This window comes from Solanum verrucosum, unplaced genomic scaffold (genome assembly GCF_900185275.1).
Source record: "Solanum verrucosum unplaced genomic scaffold, falcon-dt-bn FXZP01000235.1, whole genome shotgun sequence".
Classification (NCBI taxonomy): domain Eukaryota; kingdom Viridiplantae; phylum Streptophyta; class Magnoliopsida; order Solanales; family Solanaceae; genus Solanum; species Solanum verrucosum.
Window position 1 is genome coordinate 1,088,348 of NW_026019948.1, and position 23,910 is coordinate 1,112,257.

A 23,910-nucleotide genomic window follows, 5' to 3' on the forward strand; every position below is an offset into this window, starting at 1 on the left:
AAAATACAAGTCTCTTAGGTCCCATTTGGATTTTAGCTTTAACAAACGTTTTTTTAAAAGGAATTTATTTTACGGCAAAAGATTGTGAATGTTGAAATTGAACAAATTAGTTGACAGATCGTTATGTTAGTAGATGTCTTGTGTCTTATTTTCAAACCATAAAGAGTTTCTACTTTCTAGAGGAATATTCTTGAACAATGTGGTAAACAAATAACTCATGTTCAATTTTATATTTTATTGAACTTAAGTTCGATCAATAAATGTTATGTTTCTTTAGAATAGTTTTGTGATAATGTATTATATTTTTATTATGAACTTTTGCTTATTTTGTAAGATTGTAAAAGAAAATTGGAGCAATTTTAATAGTTTTCACATGTTAGGTTTTTATATTAATGAACAAACAATACAACTAAAAAATACAAACGGTATGTCCTAACAAAACTTCAACTTCATCTCATATGATTTCATGTCATAATTTCAAATCACGATTTCATTTCACATAATCAAACGACCCTTAAATAAAAAATAATATAATACATATGGCGGAGTGATTAAATGTTAATCTCTTATAGTAATTACTTCAAAAGCGTTCTTAGGTTATGGTAGTGTCACACTTTACTAATTTTGTATCTATATAGTATCATTTTTCATTCGAATAAATATCGAGTAATTCAATTCATTTTTAAAAAAGAAATATACCTAACTTTAGTTCACATGGTCACTACATAAAAAGTGGTCTTTAGCGACAATTAATTAACGGTAATAGCTTAATTGTCGCTAACTATATATTTTTAGCGGCAATTAGTACTCTTTGTACATGTCCCTAAAGCCTTTAGCGACATTAGATCTAATGACACTTAACTAATGCCGGTAAATACTTTAGCACTCTTTATTAATGTATCTATTTATTGACGTTAAAAGTTGTTTTTGTTATAGTGGATCCATGTCAATTGCATTGACCAATATATAAATTAGGGAAAAAGGACAAATATACCCCTGAACTTTCAAAAATGGTATACGAATACCCTTCGTTATACTATTGAGACACTAGAGCCCCTGCCGTCCAAAAAGTGGAACACTTATATCCTTCACACTAACGGATGGACACGTGGCGTCATCCTATGCCTCTACCCGATTTTAACCCAAAAATAAAGAACCCACCCAGATTAATGAAAAACCCGCCCAAATATTCTATGCCCACCCACTTACTAACATCCTAATAATATACCCAAATCAAAATCTCCCAAATTCTTGATCAATTCTATGGCGTCTCTGCCGCTAGTGACAGCGACGTAATTAGTATGAAGAACATCATTATCTAATCAAATACTAAACTTCAGTTTCCTCTTCTTCTTCCAAACAAAAAAATATCGTTTCTTCTAGTTTTCAACTTCAGATCCGCTTGCTCAAGTGCTTATTCAATTCATTACATACTCACCCTCTTCTTCTACAAATACACATTGTAAGCACACACACAAATAATTCGAGAGTGGGACGACAAAATCGAAAAGCCCATCTAAAACATCTATGACGTACACCTCTACTTCTATTTAGTAAACCTCATATTTTAGGGCTTCTATCCTACAGTGGCTTCTGTAGTTCAGTAGCAATAATATGCGTAAGATGAAGTGGAAGAGTTTGTTAAATTTGTAGGAAAGGGAAAGGGGATGAGTGTTTCAAAGATCTTTCCGATGGCTTTTGGTCATTTCTCCATTTCCTTTTCTTTCTTCTTCCAATTGTGTAATGAGTTTCTTAGTATGACATCTGATTTGAGCTCTAAATCTTGTTGAAATTTTCTTATTTGCTGTAGTATTGAGGTTTTAATTTTGATATGTGGTGATTAATTGATAAAGAGTTTTTGAGACATGTTTATGTGTAAAGGTTTTATATTTTCAGCTTATTTAGTGTAAATTTGAAAATAAATATGATAGATAGTGTAATGGGTTTCTCTAGCAAATGAATTTTCCATCATGGATGAGATCTTGATTATTGAGAATGGAGAAGAGATGATGACGGGATTGAGGGATTTGCTTCAGAAATGTACTCCACAGATGTTTTAGATTGGGTCGGAATTTTTAATTTGGGTCAGGTAAATAGATAGTTGAGTGGGTTTTTAGTTTTGTAGGTGAAAGTTAAAACAAAATAAAATAGGGTAAATTTTTAAGATGTCGCCACGTGTCTCTCCGTTTAGTGTAAGGATATACATGATCCAAAAATATGACGGTAAGGGTATATATAACCTCAAAGTATAACGAAGGGTATTTGTATACCATTTTTGAAAGTTCGGGGATATATTTGTCCTTTTTCCCTATAAATTATAAGTCATGTCCTTACTCCTTAGGTGCAATTTTGGTTCAATTACACTGACCTCATTTTTTGTAACTAGTTATTTAACTTCTTCAAGAGTGAACCAGGTTAGCTAATTGTTAAAGTGTTTAAATCAAACATGTGTATTATATCACAATTTTTTTACTTGATTCATTAAAAGTGACGTATTTTAAATACTCTGCAAAATTTAAGTAACTTAAAATATTATCGTGTTCAACCATATACCACATGAATTTGGTGTCTAAGTTTCAAAGATAAGCTCTATATTATTGTAAATATCACTCCTATTTATAAGAATTAGGCAAAAAAAATAAAGCTATAAAAGAGTTGTCATTCATTAATTATCCACTGAAATTTTTAGTTCACAGAATTAAAAAAAAGGTCAAACCTAAGAATCACTTAGAAATAAAAATTGCTAGTAGTTGTGCACAACAGAAAGTAATATATCCCCCATTTAAAAAATTTAAAATTAACAGCAATGGTTACGAAATTCAAGGATAGATCAGTCCTTTTCTTATATATATAAAGAAAAGAATATATATATATATATATATATATATATATATTAGTATTTATAGTATGTCTAATAAGTAGTTTTCTCTTTTTCTCAAACAAACTTTATGCTACCTATCCCCATTTTTAGCTCGTAGAATTTATTGGAAACAAGTTCTCTGCTCCTAAAATCTGCCTATATTAATTTTATCTTCTTGATCTCCTGATCCACTTGTGAAATTTTATACTGAATATGTTATTGTTATCATAAAATCTCAACATCTTAAGCATGCAAGCTTCACAAAATGATGACTTTTCGAAGCCAATGCTGGAATATTAATTACAACAAATTAGCTTGTTCAATGTAATTCATTATTGGGGAGTGGGGGCGCAACAAGAACACTATATTTATTGACGAGTTTCACTTAATCGCGATTTTTGAAACAACTTATATCGTAAAATGCTAATAAACTTTCTAATCTAGTATTTAGAAATCAGCGATATCAAATTCTAAGTACAACACGACAATAAAATGATCCTCATATGTGATCTTGGTTCACTGGAGTGAGTTGAGACAAGAAGAGTTCAAGAAGTGCTCGTTCTCTGGGTTGTGACACTGGGAATGGATCATCCCCTGTTATAATTGAAACAATAAGAATTAACGACAGATAAATTTTGCAGTAAAATCCGTTGCCAATCCTATTTAGAGACGGATTATCAAGAATGTATAGAGTAAATTAAAAGATATTGATACCTGTTGGATATAACGGTGGCCACGGAGCGTTATTGACATCAATTATGCCATCGAACGATGATGGACGAGGTGGATCATTTTGATCAAATCGATTATTTGAACTCAAATGATCTGTTACAGCAGGGACATTCACAGTGTGAAGTTGATTTAAAGATGGTGGTAACATGTGTTGATCAGCTTCATCTCTGCACATAACCAAATTCTTAATTTATTAACAAAAAAGAGGATTTTGTTACTCATTGGATCACTTTCTCAGGGCTCGAACTGAGAACTCTGATTAAAAATGAACACCACACCCTTTGGTGGTCATTAACTTATATATTTATTTTTTGCTTCTTTGAAGGTAATTGATGTCCTTTTGTTCTTCTATGTATAGACATAAATCAAAGGAACCTAAGAAAGATAAGTACTATGATTGTTGTAAATATAACAATACACATTTTTGAGCATCTTAGATACTACTAGGAACAACGATTTCCCCCATCGCAAATCAGTGAATAATTTGTACTACAGATTATGATTTTTTCACTCATTTTTTATCAAACCAACTCACAAAAAAAATACATGACGGGGAATTTCCTGATTTTTCCATATGGAAACATTACTAGTTTTTTCTTTTCCAATCGATTCAATCAAAATAGTACTGAACATTTTTCAGTGCAAAAATAGTGATTTTTTTAGTAGCGAGAGATCAAAAGTACCTGAAGGGAAGAAGGCCATTAGAATCAAGAAAATTGAGAATTTGGACATGAGGATCTCTCTGTGAGTGTGGAACCCAATCCATGAATGTACTATTTGCAATTGCATCACTTGTTGCCACATTATTCACCATGTTCACATTCTGTCCTGAAAAATCCATCTAAAATTTACCCCACCCCCCACACAAACAAAAAAAAAAAACAGAGAAATTATTTGGGTTCAAATGTATCAAAATTATTTGTAATTGAACAAGATCACAAAGTTACAATGAATTAAACTGACCTGTGGCTGTGTAGTGTTTTGTGTTTGGGGAGAATGATAATTTTCCTCCAATACTTGCTGAATTGATCATTACATCCAAATTAGAAGTGAGTTCAAATTAAATGGCTTATAATAATGTAAATTCAGAACAGATTTATGATGATCATATCAAATACTCCCTCTGTTCAAAATTTATGTGATACTGTTTGACTCGATATGGAGTTAAAAAAAGACACATGCAACTTATAGTATAAGACAAGCCTCCGACATTTGTGTGGTTTATATATTAACCAATAAAGGTACAACGAGAGTTATAAAGTTAAATTATTGTTAAATATAAAAAAAAGATGATTTTTTTTGTCGAGATATACTAAGAAGCAGAGTGTTTCACATAAATTGAGAGAGCGGGAGTAATTGACTTGATAACTTACTTTGCGAGCTTGAACTTGTTTTAGTGTCTCTTGGAGTATTTCTTCCCTATATTGTGCCTCACATACTGTGGTAATTTCACAAAAATCGCCTTCATACATTCTGTAAAATAATACATAAATTTTCCTTACAATTAATTCTTTACACATCGCACTGTCAACATATATAACTTAAAGGGAAATTTATAGTTATGAGACATTTACCTTAGCCGCCTTTCCATGTCTTCTACTTGAGTTTTGTATCTAATAATTTCTTGTTGAAATTCCTCTATGTGGGAATCAACACTCGATGGGCTACTTCACATATAATTAAGAAGAAAAATTATCATTTAAAAATTAGAAGCTAATTTTTTTAAAAATTGCATAAATTTCATAGTAAACAAATTAGAGATGTATATATTGAAGGTTAATAAAACCTTAGTGCTTGATAAGTTCGATCTGCTTCACATTTTAGCTTAGCAATAGCCCTTTGGAGATGCTGCAAAATTCATCCAAAAAAAAGAAGATTTAATTAATTCATTTAAAGGGAAAAAAAGAAAAAAGAAACAAACAAAGCAAAAGCCAACAATTTGTACCTCTTGGTTGTGTAGCCTTTACAACAGAAAGCACGTACAAACAAGGATCAAAACAAACAAAGACAAAAATGCAAAACACATCAATATGAGCTCAAGAAAAGAAAAAATATGAGATATAAACTTTGAGAGTCGAATCAATGAATTTTGAATATAATAGATAAAATTACCGTCCTCGATCATGCTCCGGAAGATTCACATAGCGTGCCATAATATCTTCAATGCTGTTGCAAAAAAAAAAAAAAAAAAAAACCCCAATTATAGAAATAAATAATTTGATCAAATGGAGAAATTGATCCTCTCTTTTTTAAAAAAAAAAAATTATTCATCAGGGTTGGAAAGGGATAGAAAAAACAAAAAAAATGAAGAAGAGAAATACAAAATTAACATTTAAGTAACCAATCAATCGAATTATTAAATTGATCATTTCATGTTTTTAAATTTGAGCGAGAAATTAGACTCTCACGATCAATAAAATAAAAATCTAGATAATCAATTAGTTGAGCTATTAAAATTTTAAAAAAATTAATTCTTGAGAATTAAGTAGAAGGGAATATTTTTAAAAATAGCACCTTTTATTTCCAAAGTAAATACTAACTCAACCATGAGAGAAATACAAAGTAAATCGTTCAGATAACTAATTAACTGAGCCATTAAGTTGATCTTTTCTTAAAAAGAAAATGAAGAAATAGAAGAGGAAATTACTAGAAGTTAGTCAACAAACTAAGCTACTAAAATTTTTGAGAATTAAGTAGAAGGAAATATTTTAAAAATAACACCTTTTATTTCCAGAGTAAGTACTAATTAACTCAACCAGAAGGAGAGAATTACAAAGTGAACCGCTCAGATAGTAAATTAACTGAGCTATCAAGTTGATCTTTTCTTAAAACAAACATGGAGAAATAGAAGAGAAAATTACCAGACGTTAGTCAACTAACTAAACTTCTAATTTTTTTAAAAATTAAGTAGAAGGAAATATTTAAAAAATAGCACCTTTTATTTCCGGAGAAAGTACTAACTCGACCAGAAGGAGAGAACATGATGAGAGCAACATCAACATCACAAAGTACAGAAAGTTCATAAGCTTTCTTGATAAGACCATTCCTTCTTTTGGAGAAAGTGACTTGCCTATTTGTTGTATTCTCTATTTTCTTGATTTGAAGCTTTACTCTCCCCATCACTCAACTATTCTTTACCCTTTTTGATATAATAAGGATGCTAAATATAGAATAATTTTGTACTCCTATGAATTGACAAGATATTTATTTCATTTATTTTGTGAAGAAAAAAAATAGTACTAAAAGAGATGGTGGGGGTTGGGGAAATTAAGTAAAGAAGGGAAATAATGAGGAAGGAGAAAGGTAGAAAGGAAGGAAATGAACAACTGGATTTGGAGTCATTAGGCCATATGATGCCATAAAACTTTGGCCGCAGAAATATAAGAGATGGATGACGTATATTAAGCGATTTGAATTTAATTGGAGTTTTAATGTCGATATTGAACATCGAGAAAAGTGATGAATGGCGGTCTAGTTTAATTTTAATTTCTCGATCGGCGCCTGTTGTAACAAAGAGCTTCACCTATATGTACTCTTGAAATTTTACTTGGACTTTTCAGACAATTGTAATTGTAATGAGGTATCTATAGTAGGGGATTTTGTATTTAAACGATGACGAATAATCAAGTTGCACCTTGAAGTTATAAACTAGCCTCTTAGGAAAAACTCAGCAGTAAGAGTTTGATATGCATAGGATTAAATCGATTTATTTATATAGTAGATGATTTAGTGTATAGAGTTTAAGTTTTTATTTGTAGAGAATTTAATTATCGATTCTTATAAGTATACTAGTAAAGAAAGCCCGGGCGCTGCCCGGGCCCAACATTAATAAAGTTATATTGTTACTCTCTCCGTCCCATATTAGATGAGAATCTTACTAAAAAAATGTTTTTCATATTATTTGAGCACTTATTAAATTAGGATAGAATTAATTAATTCTTTTCCATTTTACCCCTACAATTATTATGACCATTCCTATATTGTATGTGTATTTACTCTCTCCGTCCCATATTAGATGAGAATCTTACTAAAAAAATGTTTTTCATATTATTTGAGCACTTATTAAATTAGGATAGAATTAATTAATTCTTTTCCATTTTACCCCCTACAATTAATATGACCATTCCTATATTGTATGTGTATTTTTTGTAACTCATTTCAATGTGCATTGATATAAACAAAGGGCAAAATGGTGAAGTCTTCCAATGTATTAATGATTTCTTAATCACCGTGTAAAGTTGGAAATGCCCATCTAATATGGGACGGAGAGAGTATAGTTTATGTATTGTTATAAAATTAGTAAAGATTGTTATAATATATTTTGCTCATAAGTGAGCTAACATAAAAACTTATTCGCCATTTGTCTTTTTAATTTCAATTTCAAATAGCAAATAAATGTAGCGATAAGATTGAGGGTAGAAATGAAACATATCTTTCTAAATTTAAGTAAAAATAAACAGAGTAGAAGTAACATTAGGGTTATCGATAGGACGATTCATTCGGTTATTTTAAAAAAAATTATATCATTCAATTTTTCGGCTATTTTATAATGTATAACCAAAATTAAAATTTTAAAATCATCCCAATCCTAATTTATGTGACACAAGCAGTACAAAAATTAGTCTTTTTTTTGTTGTCTTGTAGATATTTTAAGTTATTATTTATTGTAAATTATAGTACTTTTTATTAAAGTTTTTAATAACATATGTTACTTTTTATGTTTGAGAGTTAAACCAACTTTTTTTTATATGTCTTTTAATTTTATATGTGTTTTGTCCTTTTCCATTTTCAAAAACTAATACTCTCTCCATTTCATTTTATATGTCATTTCTTTTTATAAATATATTGGTTATTCCCTCTTCTTATGTCATATATTATGAAATTTGAGAAGTTATTGAAATTTTTATATGATTCTAAAAATATTTTAAATTGTTAGCTATTGTGATTTGTAGTACCTTTTTTTTACAGAATTTTGAAAATAATATTTATTACTCTCTTTGTTCTAATTTACGTGGCACATGCAAAATTTCAAATATTAACCATTTTTTATATGTCTCTTTACTATATTAAGTTGTTAATTATTGTATTTTATAGTACATTTTGAACTTAATTTTTAAAGAATATATGTTATTTTCCATGTCCCAATTTATGTGGCATTAATTGATAGATTTGTTGGAGTCGAGAGAATTTTTTTGTTAATTATTATAATATATAGTTTCTTTTTTGTCAATTTGAAACAATATATGTTCTTAATTGATAGATTTTTTGGAGCCGACAATTTTTTTTGTTAATTATTGTAATTTATAGTTTCTTTTTCATCAATTTCAAACAATATATGTTTATCATATAATCCATTTTATGTGGTACCAATAGAATTTAGAGAGTTAATTAAATATGTTATATAACTTTTAAATATTTAAGCTATTAATTATTGTAATGTATAGTATTACTTATATTATTTTTGAATATAAATGTTACCTTTTTTATCCTAATTTATATGGCATTGATAGAATTGAAAGTGTCAAATAATTGTTAATTATTGTAATATGATATGTAGTACTTTTTATGTAGTTTTTACTATTTTTAAGCATACTAAGTATAGTATTACTTATATTATTTTTAAATATATTTAAATCTACTACTTATATATATTTTTTTTAGTAGATAAGTGTGAATGTGAGGGTATTTTTAAATACCCAAAATACCCTCACTTTCACACTTATCTACTACTTATATATTATACATTATATATATATATATATATATATGGCTCCTTTTATTAGGTGCCATATGGCTCCTTTTATTAGGTGCCACGTGTCGAAAGAAGAGTGAATTTTATTCACTCTTCTTATATAGTAATATAACTTTTTGTTCATAATATAAGATGAAAATTGGATAAGTCATCGGTATTATTATAGCACAAGATTATATATAATTTATTTTGATTGTGAGGACAATAATTAAACGATGACGAATAACCAAGTTGCACCTTGAAGTTATAAACTAGCCTCTTAGGAATAATTCAGTAGTAAGAGTTTGATATGCAAAGGATTAAATCATCGATTTATTTATATAGTAGATAATTTATAGTGTATAGAGTTTAAGTTTTTATATGTAGAGAATTAAATGATCAGTTCTTATAAGTATATATAATTTTTTGTTCATAATATAAGATAAAAATTGGATAAGTCATCGGTATTATTATAGTACAAGATTATATATAATTTATCTTGATTGTGAAGACAATATTATTACGACTTCTTGTGAGTGTATGTATTGAACGGGATCGAGTAAAGATATATGTTTAGATTAAACGATAAGAACATACTTTCTATACTGTTAAATTTTTTATATCTTTAATCTTGATATAATTATTATGAGCTGTTGTGGTTCGCGTGATAAATATCAAATATTCGATGGGTTGAACCATATAGTTCTCCGATTCATTTTAGAGATATGGCATGTGATGCTTAGTTGCTAGAGGAGATTGTTGAGTGTGAAAATTAATGAATTCTAAAGAAGAATCAATAAATAAATAAAAAAAGGTGTAATAATATTATCGTGTGATGAGATTTATTGAAAAATTTATTTGGTTTAACTCAAAATAAACAATATCACACGATATTAAAAGACTATTTGAGCGAACATTATCCCACCTTCCTGTTTGGTGTTGTTGATGTAATTTTCCACATCAATACAAAGTCTTCCTCGCAAGTCCGACTAAAACGTTATATTGACGTCGAAAATATTAGTAAAAGATTATATTACCAAATTAAATAAAAGTCAAGTCCTTAAACCCGTTATGAGTCAACTTCAATATTTACAATTAGGTCAAAGTCCTCTAAGCTGAGACAGATTTAAAATTTATATTTATATTTTTAAATTTTAATTATACATATTATAAGCGAATTTAGGAAAGAGTGAGAGAGTTTACTGAAAACCTTTCAATAAAAAAATGCATATATATATAACGAAAGGTAAAAATTACTATTGAGTTTCGGAAAATCCACATCAAATTACCTAAAGCCGCCCCTCCTCGAGTCAATATATGTTACTTAGTTGTAGTAATTTTGAAGATGGGATAGGATGACATAAGTTGTGCATGTGATAGCAAAGGAAAAAGAGAACACGTAGAGGAAAAATAAAGGTCAATATGACGGAAGAAAGAATACATTATATATCGAGAAAGAGTCGAAAATATCTTTAAATTATTTGAAATGAATAAAAAATTCTCCTTTTATACCTTAGTTCAATAATATTCTAGTTATTAATACTTTGATCCAAAATGAGTTAAAAATATCATTTTAAACCAAAATATAAACGAAAGATATTTTTATTCGTTCCCAAAAATATATAGGTAGTTAAAAATGAAGAATATATTGGATCTAAATTCCCAATGAGTTTTGATGATTCTGTTGAGGGGGTCAGGGGGTGATAATACCGAGGTGGATACCCCCCCTCAAATGTTAGGCAAGACGTGTCCTATGTTTCCTTCATTCCTCGACACCCATAAAACTCTGCCTCCCCACAGTTGCACTGCACGTGTGTTTTTCTCCTTGTTTTCTGTTTGTAAAATAGTCAGTAGAATCAAAGAATGTGGTGTAGTGAATCTATTTTGTTAAGATAACGTAAAATAAGTATAGTGTCAAAAGATATGATGTTGTGAATGAGAAGAGGCGGAGTAACTTTGTGGTCATTTATACTCATATTTATATTTTTATCAATTATATAATATATGTAGAGCAATTTTCACATATATCAAACATAAAAATAATATTTGTATGCTATAGTTATAGTTTGCATAATTGTGCTCCATAACAAACATAAATATGTATATTTCGCTATACATATACAAAGAAAACAGTTGTATAATTCACTATACATATACAAAGAAAGCAGTTGTATAATTCGCTATACATATACAAAAGAAAGCAGTGTATAATCTGTTTCGGTATACATATACAAAAGATCAATTGTATAATCTGTGTTTGTATAAAGCGAGAAAGAGAGAAAGACAAAAGAAAACTTGGCAGGGGAAGATTGTATTTGTATAATCATAAGTGTATAAGACGAAAATATATGCATTTGTATTTGTATATACAATTTTCTTTCGCTTTATACAAACACAAATGCAATGTATACATTTGTGTTTGTATAAAGTGAGAGAGGCGAGTGAGAGTGGCGAGCGAGATCTGGGACAGGGGAACAAAAATATATGTATATATACAATTTTCTCTCGTTTTATACAAACACAAACACATTTTATACATTTGAGTTTGTATAAAAGTGAGAGAGGTGAGCGAGACTGCCACCAAAACGAAGGTGGCGAGCGAGATTCCACCAGGGAGAGAGGCGAAAATAGCAATAGTTTGCTATAGGGTACAATTAAATCAAACTATGTTTATAGCATTTAATTTGAATTAATAGTTTGCTATTATATACAATTTTTCCATATATGTATGATTCATGCATAATAAATATCCATTATAGGGATTGTATAAAATAGTAAACTATTAATTAAAATTAAATAATATAACCACAGTTTCATTTAATTATAATCTGTAGCAAACACTTTGCCATTCGTCTCTCTCCCCAGATTTCTTGCTCGCCAGTCTCTCTCTCGCCTCTTCCACTTTATACAAACACAAATGTAGAAATTATGTTTGTGTTTGTATAAAGTGAGAGAAAACTGTATATATGCATATCTTTTCGTTCGCCTCTCTCCCTAGAGAATCTCGCTCGTCACTCTCCCTTGCCTCTCTCACTTTATACAAACACGAATGTATAAATTGCGTTTGTGTTTGTATAAAGCGGGAGAAAACTATATATACAAATACAAATATATATATATATATATATATATATATATATATATATATATATTCGTTCTATACACGTATAACTATACAAATACAGATCTTGCCCTGCCCAGTTCTCTTTTGTCTTTCTCTCTTTCTCGCTTTATACTAACACAGATTGTACAATTGACTCTTTTGTATAAGTATACCAATATATATATATTAATAACCATAGCAAACTTAAAGTTTGCTATGGAGCGCAATTATGCAAACTATAATTATATCATACAAATATGATTTTTATATTTGCTAAACCTAAAATTTACTCATAAATATATAATTAATATTTGTCAGCTAAAATATAATTATTATATTTGATTTGCTATTTATATAGAGCAACTTTCACATATAGAAAACACAAAAATCATATTCGTATGATATAGCTATAGTTTGCATATTGTGCTCCATAGGAAACATAAATATGTATATTTCGCTATACATATACAAAAGAAAACAGTTGTATATAATCTCTTCTGTTTCGGTATACATATATACAAAAGATCAATTGTATAATTTGTGTTTGTATAAAGCGAGAAAGAGAGAAAGGCAAAAGAGAACTGGGTAGGGGAATATTTGTATTGTATAATTATAAGTGTATAGGACAAAGATATATGTATTTGCATGTGTATATACAATTTTCTCTCGCTTTATACAAACATAAACACAATTTATACATTTCTGTTTGTATAAGCCAAAGAGGCGAGGGAGAGACTGGCGAGCAAGATCTGGGAGAGGAGAGAGAGGGGAACGAAAATATATGTATATATACAATTTTCTCTCGCTTTATACAAACACAAATGCATTTTATACATTTGTGTTTGTATAAAAAGCGAGAGAGGCGAGGGAGAGAACGAGAGTGGCGAGCGAGATTCACCAAGAGAGAGGCGAAATAGCAACAGTTTGCTATGTGGTACAATTAAATCAAACTACGTTTATAACATTTAATTTGAATTAATAGTTTGTTATTATATTCAATTTTCCCACTTATATAATCTATAGTGTCTGGTCTTTTGTTCTTCTTTATGAGAATAGGTGGGCTTCTCCTTTAATATTGGGCTTCCACCCTACGATAGCCCAAAAATTTAAGCATGTCTTAGGAAACTTTTCATCAGGTGACAAGATCTTTGCTTCAACATAGATATTAGTATTACTAAAAAAAAATGCTAATTACTTAGGTACATAACAAATCTCGTGCGCCGCCCTCACCTTTTCCATCTCACTCGCCACTCTCCCATGTATTTGGTATCCCAGATACATGCAAATCACTTCAGATAGATACAAATACATATATATATATATATATATCTAGTGTGATTCGCATGTATTTGAGATACATACGAATCTCGCTCGCCTCCCTCTCCAATATCGCTCGCCTATCTCCCTATTTTTGTGTATTTAATAGAAAAAGTATATGTATCTAAACGTAAGATACATAAATTATAGATAATAATAATATATATATATGATAGTAAAGTATGTCTAATTAGATAGGTTTTCAAAAAAAGAACTACTATTTGTTTTTGGCTTATGACTTATAGTTCTAGACTTTTGATTCTTTTTGTTGTTATTTTGGCCTTAAGACAAATATTTATAAGCACTTTTTTTTCACCATAAAACTGTCTTGGCTTATAAACATTAAAATAATTCAAACCGGCCCTTAGTTGACTTTCGTGATTCTTAAGTTGAATGTCTATTGAAAACAATTTTTCTACTTGTTAGGTAAAGCTAAAAGTTAAGTCTACCTACATTTCATCTTCGTCAAACCTGACTCGTGATATCATACTAGGTATGTTGTTGTCTTGTGGTAAAATGAAAGTTACATGACTTTACTTTGTTCGTTTTAATTTTTTGTTTGATTTTGACTTGACATGAATGCTGAAGAAAGTAAAGAAGTTTTTGGATCTTGTGGGCCTTAAAAATTACAAATATATTAAAATATTTTTTAATTTTATGATCTTTAACATATTATGTGAAATGTTAGAATTAAAATATTGGTAAAAGGAAAAAAAATACATTCCATTTAAAATAAATTTAAAAGAAATACTAGAGAAACAAATTGAAACTAAGGAGTATATAAGTAAACAAGAACCGTTCACCATTATTTGCCAACTTTAGTATCACTAGACTAGAACTAGAGGATACTTAATTCCATGATTGTTTACCTTGACTTTAGATTTTCTTTACCAAAAAAATAAATAATAGAAGACTTAGATTTGTGAACAGTAACGAGTCCTCCCATTTTTCTTCTCATCCCTAATTCATCTTAAAGAAAAGTATAAAGAATTAAAGATCATGCACATCATGAGTACATCTATGAAATTATTGACCAAAACTTGAATAACAATAATAATATATTCAGTCTAAAATTTAAAATTAAATGTCAAGATTTTTTTAACTCAATCCAAACATATTTGAAATTTAAAATTTATGATGTGTAGAAGATTTGAATGATTGTCAATAAAGACACAACAAAGCTTAATAGGATTCCACCTTTGCCATTGAATTAACAACCCATTCTTATACTAATCCCAACTATAGAAACTTATTATATGTTCAAAATTTTCAATATAAATACAAGACTCGAGTAAAAGTTACTGAATTTCCGAGAACTCCAAATTAGATTTAAGAATCTCGTTAGGAAGGTTCATTGAATATGATAAACCCTACTTTCATAAATTTAATTTGATAATAACTTTTCAACATTTCATGCTTCTAGAAAAGAAGTGATAGAAGCAAAAGATAAAAAAGGCAAGTGTGGAAGGAATTTTTGGGTCACTTCAACGCAAAGAGAAAATAAAATAAAACGTAGAGATTAATTTATTGACTTTGAAATTAAAGCATCTACTGTTTTTGGCTCATTGCTGCTAATGCCAATTTCCATGTATTTACACAAACAAAATGGTGGGTTCCTACCTAGGATTGAACCCCTTGAGTTTGAGATGACAGTTGTATTAGAGGAGTTCAAAATTTAAATTTTGGACGTTAGTGTGTGAACATATATATTTTTTTCCTCTATTTTTAATACCCCTTAATTTATTTGATTCTCATCTTTAACAGCTGATACATTCTTTTCAGATTTAATTATACCACTGAAATTTTAGAATGTTTATTTAAATTTATTAAATTTATGTGTGAGAAAATTCAGTCAAATCGTGGAAGACTTTGTGCAATACAATTTTCCGAAAAAGAAGAAGAAAGAAAACGGAAACTTCCATTTTTCAAGGGTTAGACCGTGAGTCTGTGACCATTTGATCGTTCAAATGGACACTTGAGTTAAATTTGAACGAATTAAAATAAATTGAGTTGATGAATAATTTGTTCAAAAAATGATTTAAACTAAAATAAATTGGGTTGAAATGACCTAAAGAGCGGATCATATAATCTACCATATTCAATTTTTTACTTTATTTTTCATTTTCTCTGTTTGATCTTTTTATAATATGTAACATATCAAAATAAAAACAATAATCTTTTTTTGAAAAGATTTTTATGAGACAAATAATTTTTAATTAGGCTAAAATAAATTGAACTGATAAATGAGCGAATTTATACTAGTGAGACATGCAATCCGTGTTATGTCTAAAACTTCCTATTAAAACATATTTTGAGCCTCTTCGTTACAGCTTATATATATATATATTATTTTTTTTTTTTTGATGATTAAAACACATAATTTTAAAGTTGGAGGCAAAGGATGCTTGTCTTATAAACAACTCTGTTTACAATAACAAAAATAAAGATCACAACATTAAATGCAATAATAATTATGAAACTTATTTTATTTTACAATAATTAAGGACCACCAAAATATGTGATCAATGTAAGGACGATTAGTTGACAACTTTTATTGCATACTAAAGTTTTCTTTGGGAACGTTGCTTTCTCTGAATAGTGGAAGTGCAGTGTATATAGAAGTTGGAAATTAAGAACACGTAGATTATAATGATCGAATGATAAATTCTTGATGTTAAATTGTTTGTTTAATGTGATTAAGGAATAGAAGCATTGATGAGAAAAAAAAGTAATGGATCTTATTATAAAACTCTCTGTGCTGTAGTCGTCTAACAACATCATCGGAAATTGTTGTATCATGTCTTATTTATCTTCAATCTCCACATGGATCGCCCTTTACTTCTAAACCCGAGTTTTGATCCATTATGTATGATCGGATGTTTATATCGTACATTTACTATAATTTTTTATTTATTTTTAAATGGTTACTGTAATTAAAATAATCAAATAACATGTGAATGGATAATGAATATGTTTTTCTCCGCTCGCATAAAAAATATATAACATAACAGCTAACAAGAATAAAGAATTGATGAAAATCTAAGGACTAGATTAATATGCCTGATATGTTTCCTTAAAAATCAAGACTATTAATTGGTATCCCTGCTTTAATAGATAGAGATTCATTGGAATAAGTTTTGTGGTATAGAATCTATATATTTTATTGCTATTGCCTCTTATTTTGACAATAAATATTGCCAAGAAGTTGTAATATTTTCTTAAACCTTCTATAGTATACTTTCTTCCTCTCATTTCACCTAGAGTCATTTGTTTTGACACAACATTTAAGATTATTTTTCTTGAAATTTATGATTTAATTTATAACAATCTTTAGATATTTGTCTGATTATATATAATTTCATTAAGGATAAAAAACAAATCTTAGAGTTTAAATTTTTCACGTAAAAATGGTCAAAAATATCACTCAACTTTTATTTAATAGCTAGGTTTATCCTTCGTTATACTAGCATAGTAGGTTATTTTTTAAAAAAAATATGTATACTTTCATCTGATTTGAGGTTTTCCATCCAATTAAAGGGTACAACGGCGTCGGTAGCCTCTTGTCGATACTACTAGTCTTCTCGCTACCTACTAGAAAAATCCCATCTGCTGGGACTACCTAATCTTTTCTATCTATCTTTAGAAGTAGGGCGAGGGCAAGACATGAATCGGCGCCGGTACAAATGACCAGATAGTATATCAAAGGGTAAAACTAACTATTTTTTTTTTGTTTCCACCCGATGTGGGGTACTCACATTGGAGCCCGACTAAATCCGGATTCGTGCTGGAAAGTCCCCTATTGGGGGGTAAAACGCGCCCTAACAAAGATGACTCGGTATCCAACGGGACTAAACCCGAGACCTCTTGATTAAGGATTAAGGAGCACTTACCACTCTACCACAATCCTTATTGATGTAAAACAATCAAATTAAGTTGAGAGGTATTTTTTTTACCATTTTCCCTGATTTTTAATTATGATAAAGACAACATTCTTTTTGAGACGTAATAATTCAAATTTCTAGAACCCAAAGAAAAGTCGAAGACGATGGTAAAACATAACTGACCTCATTATCCACGCCATTGACTAATGTTCCCCAATACAAGTTTTCCATTTAAACCCCAACAATATAATTACCAACTCAACCAACACAAATTAAACACATTCACTTTCCCATTCACAATGGATCACACACTTTTGTATGCTCCTCTGCTCCTAGCTCTCTACATTATCACCAAACATTTTTTACGCAAATTCCATAATCATCCACCAGCTCCATTTCTAACTTTCCCAATTATTGGCCATCTTTATCTCTTCAAAAAACCTCCTCAACGTTCCTTAGCCAAAATCTCCGACCGACATGGCCCTGTTCTTCTCCTCCAATTTGGTTCCCGGAAAGTTCTTCTGGTTTCATCGCCGTCGGGAGCAGAAGAGTGTTTTACGAAGAACGATGTTGTTTTCGCAAATCGCCCTCATTTGATGGCCGGAAAACATCTAGGTTATAATTTTACTTCGTTGGCTTGGAGTTCTTATGGAGATCATTGGAGAAATCTACGGAGGATTACTTCAGTTGAGATGTTTTCAACTCATCGTCTTCAAATGCTTCACGGAATTCGTGTGGATGAAGTGAAATCTATGGTTAAGAGGATTAATTCCTCTGCTATGGCTGAAAAATCTGTCGATATGAAATCCATGTTTTTTGAGCTGATGTTGAATGTTATGATGAGGACGATTGCAGGAAAAAGGTACAAATTAAATCTGTAACGTTTAAACTGAAATTACTTTTTTTATTTCTTCAATTGTGTAAACGTGTTCTTATTTGTGCATGCCTCATTATACATGTATATGTGAAGTAAGAAAAATGGGTAAGGAATTTATAGGACACGGAGGAGTGAATCCTCACTGATAAGGTGAAAGTTCTGATAGTCATCATAGGTAACGGGGAAGAGATTACAAAGTGGAGAATCGAACCCTCACTATGGGAAGGAGGTTCAATTAAATCTTATATCAATAAGATATATGCTTATGTTATCGTGATTACCTTTTCTAATTTAAAATTTAACTTTGAGAAAAAATATACTTTTATTTACTTAATTATATTTTCGACAGGTACTATGGAGAGAATGTGGAGGATATTGAAGAAGCTACAAGATTCAGGGAAATGGTTGAGGAGACTTTCAGGATCGGCGGCGCGACAAATGTAGGTGACTTTCTGCCGGCGTTGAAGCTGTTGGTGAGGAAATTGGAGAAAAGTTTAGTTGTGTTGCAACAGAACAGAGATGAGTTTATGCAGGGACTGATAAAAGATTGCAGAAAGAGACTGGAGAAAGACGGAACTGTTACTGATTCGGAGATCGAAGGGAAGAAGAAATCGTTGATTGAAGTGTTGTTAACACTGCAAGAAAAGGAACCAGAATATTACAAAGACGAAATCATCGGAAGCCTTATGCTTGTAAGTCACTTCAATATTGCATTAATCCTAAACTTCTCAAGTACAAGTATTTTTTTTCTCTATGGATGTAATTTATCAAATAGAAATTGATAGTGGATCGGTTCTCCCTGCTAATGCCTTCTTTAGTTAAACTCATTATACGGATTTATCTAGTGCGATTTACATCTACGATATAATTTGAGAGCTATTGTATAGCAGCAAGTTTGTCCCTTTGATCAATAAGTTTAGTACAAAGTTGAATGCCAATTTGGAGAATACCATGGATGAAGACCTACCACTAGTCCACTACTAGTCAAACTATATGCGTTTAAAAAAGGAAAAGAAAATAGATAGATAAAGAAAGAGTATTGTTCATTATAAGTTAAATTTGTTACCTAACAAATAAGTTAATAGAATCTTCTCCAATAGGTTAAATTACTTTAATAGTACAAATTCTTTATTCGAGTGTCTATAACTCAATAGGTAAAATCCAAATAAAAAAGGAAAATAAATCATTGTATTAGAAGTAATGTGTTGAAAATATTGTAATTCCGATTTGGAAAGATAGGATTTGGTGTTGAAAAATTTAATGTGTTTTCAATTTGATTAATAGCCTATTAGATGAACATTGGTCAAATATTCCCTTAGCAAATAATCGATTAAGCGCAAATGACGCCACTAATACTCAAAATATTTATCCTATGACTTTTTTGACTTCGAAATAAACAAGGATTTTTTCTTTGAAACATAAGGCTGTAGTTGGTTGTTGTATCAATTTGAATTAAACACTTGTAGGGTCCAAAACAATTGTGTCCCATTAATTGTATGAAAAAAATCTTACCAAAATTCGTACGGATTTCTCATTTAAAATTTGAAGTATGTTCTTTCTACAACTACAATAAAATAAAATACTTTGTCTGGATTTCATCTTTCATGTTGTTATTCATGTGTAAATATTTTTTATACTGTCGGTGCATAAAACTTAAAAATATTTTGATATTTGTAGGTACTATTATCAGCAGGGACTGATACTTCAGTTGGGACAATGGAATGGGCTTTATCACTGATGCTAAACCATCCTGAAACACTGAAGAAAGCACAAGCTGAAATCGACGAACGTATAGGCAATGCACGTCTAATCGACGAGTCAGACATGAACAACCTACCTTACCTACGTTGCATTATAAACGAGACGTTCAGAATGTACCCTGCAGGACCTCTGTTAGTCCCCCACGAGTCGTCTGAGGAGACCACTGTGGGAGGCTACAGTGTACCTGGAGGTACAATGTTGCTTGTGAATTTGTGGGCTATACACAACGATCCTAAGCTTTGGGATGAACCAAGAAAGTTCAAACCAGAAAGATTTGAAGGACTAGAAGGTGTTAGAGATGGGTACAAAATGATGCCTTTTGGTTCTGGAAGAAGGAGTTGTCCTGGAGAAGGATTGGCTGTTCGAATGGTTGCATTGTCATTGGGATGTATTATTCAGTGCTTTGATTGGCGACGGATTGGCGATGAATTGGTTGATATGACTGAAGGAACTGGACTCACCTTGCCTAAAGCTCAACCCTTGGTGGCTAAGTGTAGCCCACGACCTGTAATGGCTAATCTTCTTTCTCAGTTATGAACAGAGTTCGTCTCAAACCACATGACCAAACTAGTATATTATTCATATTGGTCATCTATGTTGATGTATTCTAAAAAAGATATGAGTTAAAATTCAGAGGAGTAATTGTTTTAAGTTCAACTGAACCTATTACTAATTTACTTTCGACTTGAACTATGTATACATAAGCAGAGAAAATGATGTCTCTTTACCTACTGATAAATCCCCCGCACAAAAATCTCTCAGAACTCTCGAATAAACCCCATTTTGTAGGACTACTTTGAGTATGTTATTGTTGTTGTATATGAAGTTCCCCCGGATTATTCTCAACAACTTTACATGCTTTTGCTTGCATGTGAAAAGATCTTTTTATCACCAGAAGTTCTATTCTTAAGAATATACATTTTCTTTACTGGTACTATCAGTAAGATTTTTGATAGAACGACATGTTTAGATTGTTACTTACCAAGATTGCTACATAGTATAGGCAGTTAATATTGACTACTTATACCTTATCCTGGTATTGAATCTTTCAAACTCATTGGACAAGACCGCCTAACTAATGAATATGGTTTGGCTCAACTTCCTTACATCGGATGCATCATCAATGAGCACCTCACTTTTCATCAGAAGAGTGTGAAGTTGCAGGCTATCAATGCTTTGAGTTGGAAAATCCCAACCGCGGAACATTGATATGTGCAAAGGAACTGCATTCACAAAAGGTTCAGCCTCTATTGGCAAAATGTTCTCCACGTCCACGATCAAATATGATCAAACTTCTTTCTGAACTATAATTCTATCCATAATTTTACCACATCATTTCCAAGAGAAAAAGCATTTTCAGATTCCAACTTCTTTATTCTTTCGTTCTAGTGAGTTGGTGAGGAAATATAATGACAAGTATGAGAAACAGTGACAGATGGTGGCAAAATTTTCATGCACAAAATAGTTTGTACCTGCACAAAGTAGAGATAACAAAGGAACATCTTTGTGGAGTGGATTCAGTTCCTAGATCACCAACTATAGCCTATGCTCTGTTCTGTGTAAATATTGTACACCAAAGACAACCAAACAAGAAATGACAATGAACTCCAATTTATTAAGCATTAAAATTGTAGTTTATGGAACTCCATATGGAAGGAATGACATGAAAGTAACCATAATACTGCAAGTGTCCGTATGTTGACAAAGGATAAAAGGGCAGCCCATGTACAAAGCATCCTGCATTAGCAGGATCTGGGGAAGGCTGAACCCCAAGGGATGTGATGTAGACAACCTATCCTAGTGCAAGCATTAGTGGCTGCTTACACGGCTCGAATCTGTGACCTATAGGTCACATGGAGACAACTTTACCAAGTTTTAAACCTTGTATACAACAAGTACCTATATACTCAAAAGACTCATCTACCAGTATCAAACCATGGATAATAAAGCATCTTTAACATCAAGAGCCCGTTATCAGAAGAGAATCCGTGAATTTACTAAATTGAATCGCTAATTAGTTCAGGAGTAGCATAGGCAACGTTGACCATTCACAGCAATTTATAATGCATCTTGGACAGCAAATACCAGAACTGTTTCACATGATAATAGACGACAAAGGTAGCCAAGTGCAGAAGCGAATCCAGGATTTCAAGAAAACGGGTGCACCATAGCTTTAGAATTTCTTTTTTTTTTTAAAAAAACGAGTGTTATTAGTTATTAAAAAAATTTAAGTGAATTGTAGCTAGCTAGGATTGAACTTGAGACCTTGGTGTTAAAATCTGACTGTCAAACTAGTGAACCATCCAGCAACTTTAAGAACGGGCTCCACAAGTGTTTATTTAATATGTTCTTTAATAATTATACAAGTAATATATCGAGTTTAGTCGGATGACCACGGGTTCCGGTGACCCATTTTTTACACATAAATTCGCCTCTGCTCCTATCTACGATTATGTCCTCGATAAGCTGAAACTACGTACGTCATATCCGGTCCAATCACCTCTTTTCGATACTTCTTCTGCCTACCTCTAGCAAGATATTAATTAGACTAGTGACTAGGTCAATTCCACAGTCAAGAAAAATAATGATTAAACTAGGCAATTTGTGGTCCTAGCACCAATTGTCTTGATGGAACATTGATTACATCTTTAACTATTAATTCAGTTGGAAAATTGAATATAACTCTTGGCTTTTCTGTGTGACTTTGTCTATAACATTTATAGTATTTTAAGATGATCCTTTCCTTGTCTATTCACTAAAGAAATTCAACAAAATAATAGGTAATGAAAAACACTTATTTGTTTTGACTTTAAATAATATATTTTCTTAAAAAAAAAAAAAAAAACAAGATTCTACTGTATTATAAAAGATAGTTTAGGCCCAATTATAATATATAATATTCAAGATTGGGACTTTTCCCAATCTTGAATATTATATATTATACTTGTGGGACTTTTAAAATTCTATTTTATACCCAAGTATTTTTTATAATATATAATAGAGTTTAGGCTCAAGTATATAATATTCAAGATTAAGACTTTTCTCAATCTTGAATATTATATAATCTTGAATATTATATATTATACTTGTGGGACTTTTAAAATTCTATTTTATACCCAAGTATTATATTCTACTATATTATAAAAGGGAGTTTAGGCCCAATTCTACTATATTATATTCAAGATTGGGACTTTTCCCAATCTTGAATATTATATATTATACTTGTGGGACTTTTAAAAGGAAGTTTATACACAAGTATAATATATAATATTCAAGATTGGGACTTTCTTGAATATTATATATTATATTTATTATATAGTAGAACTTGGGAATAAACTTCCTTTTAAAATAATATAGAATATGTATGTATATATATATCACAAATGGAAAAGTCTCAATTAAGGAAGCAACATATATCATTTACAATGACTTAAAAAGCTTTAAAAAATTTAAAAGCTATATAATAAAATAGGTTGACTCTCAGAATTCTATCAGGCTCACATATATTGGGACAAAAAAAATAACACATATCATTTTAATATTACCAAAAAAGTATTATAAATAATAATAATTAACAACTTAAAATATCTTAAAGACATTTTAAAAGGGTTAATTTTGTAATTTTATCCATATCACATAAATTAGGAC

General features: G+C 30.4%; 2 protein-coding genes across 2 annotated transcripts; one reads left to right on the forward strand and one right to left on the reverse strand.

Annotated features, from left to right (window-relative positions):
* Positions 1–3,359: 3,359 nt before the first annotated feature.
* On the reverse strand, positions 3,360–6,712 carry LOC125813143 (agamous-like MADS-box protein AGL104). The gene is made up of 10 exons (XM_049492634.1): positions 6,528–6,712; positions 5,705–5,758; positions 5,538–5,553; positions 5,379–5,440; positions 5,167–5,259; positions 4,966–5,065; positions 4,556–4,612; positions 4,276–4,433; positions 3,575–3,759; positions 3,360–3,454 (listed from the first exon to the last, which is right to left on the reverse strand). Exons 1-10 carry the CDS (start codon positions 6,710–6,712, stop codon positions 3,360–3,362), a joined length of 1,005 nt encoding a protein of 334 aa, XP_049348591.1.
* An 11,193-nt stretch (positions 6,713–17,905) lies between these two features.
* On the forward strand, positions 17,906–20,987 carry LOC125812820 (cytochrome P450 81Q32-like). The gene is made up of 3 exons (XM_049492283.1): positions 17,906–18,486; positions 18,851–19,193; positions 20,179–20,987. Exons 1-3 carry the CDS (start codon positions 17,924–17,926, stop codon positions 20,797–20,799), a joined length of 1,527 nt encoding a protein of 508 aa, XP_049348240.1. The 5' UTR covers positions 17,906–17,923; the 3' UTR covers positions 20,800–20,987.
* Positions 20,988–23,910: the final 2,923 nt, after the last annotated feature.

Bases quoted from the DNA above. Each gene is read 5' to 3' on its own strand.
- LOC125813143 (XM_049492634.1), bottom strand. From the start codon at position 6,712: ATGGGGAGAGTAAAGCTTCAAATCAAGAAAATAGAGAATACAACAAAT. The intron at 4,613-4,965 runs GTAAGTTATCAA...TGATCAATTCAG, and splicing joins AACAAGTTCAAGCTCGCAAA to CAAGTATTGGAGGAAAATTA. The intron at 4,434-4,555 runs GTCAGTTTAATT...GGTAAATTTTAG, and splicing joins AAAACACTACACAGCCACAG to ATGGATTTTTCAGGACAGAA.
- LOC125812820 (XM_049492283.1), top strand. From the start codon at position 17,924: ATGGATCACACACTTTTGTATGCTCCTCTGCTCCTAGCTCTCTACATT. The intron at 18,487-18,850 runs GTACAAATTAAA...TATTTTCGACAG, and splicing joins AGGACGATTGCAGGAAAAAG to GTACTATGGAGAGAATGTGG. The intron at 19,194-20,178 runs GTAAGTCACTTC...TGATATTTGTAG, and splicing joins TCATCGGAAGCCTTATGCTT to GTACTATTATCAGCAGGGAC.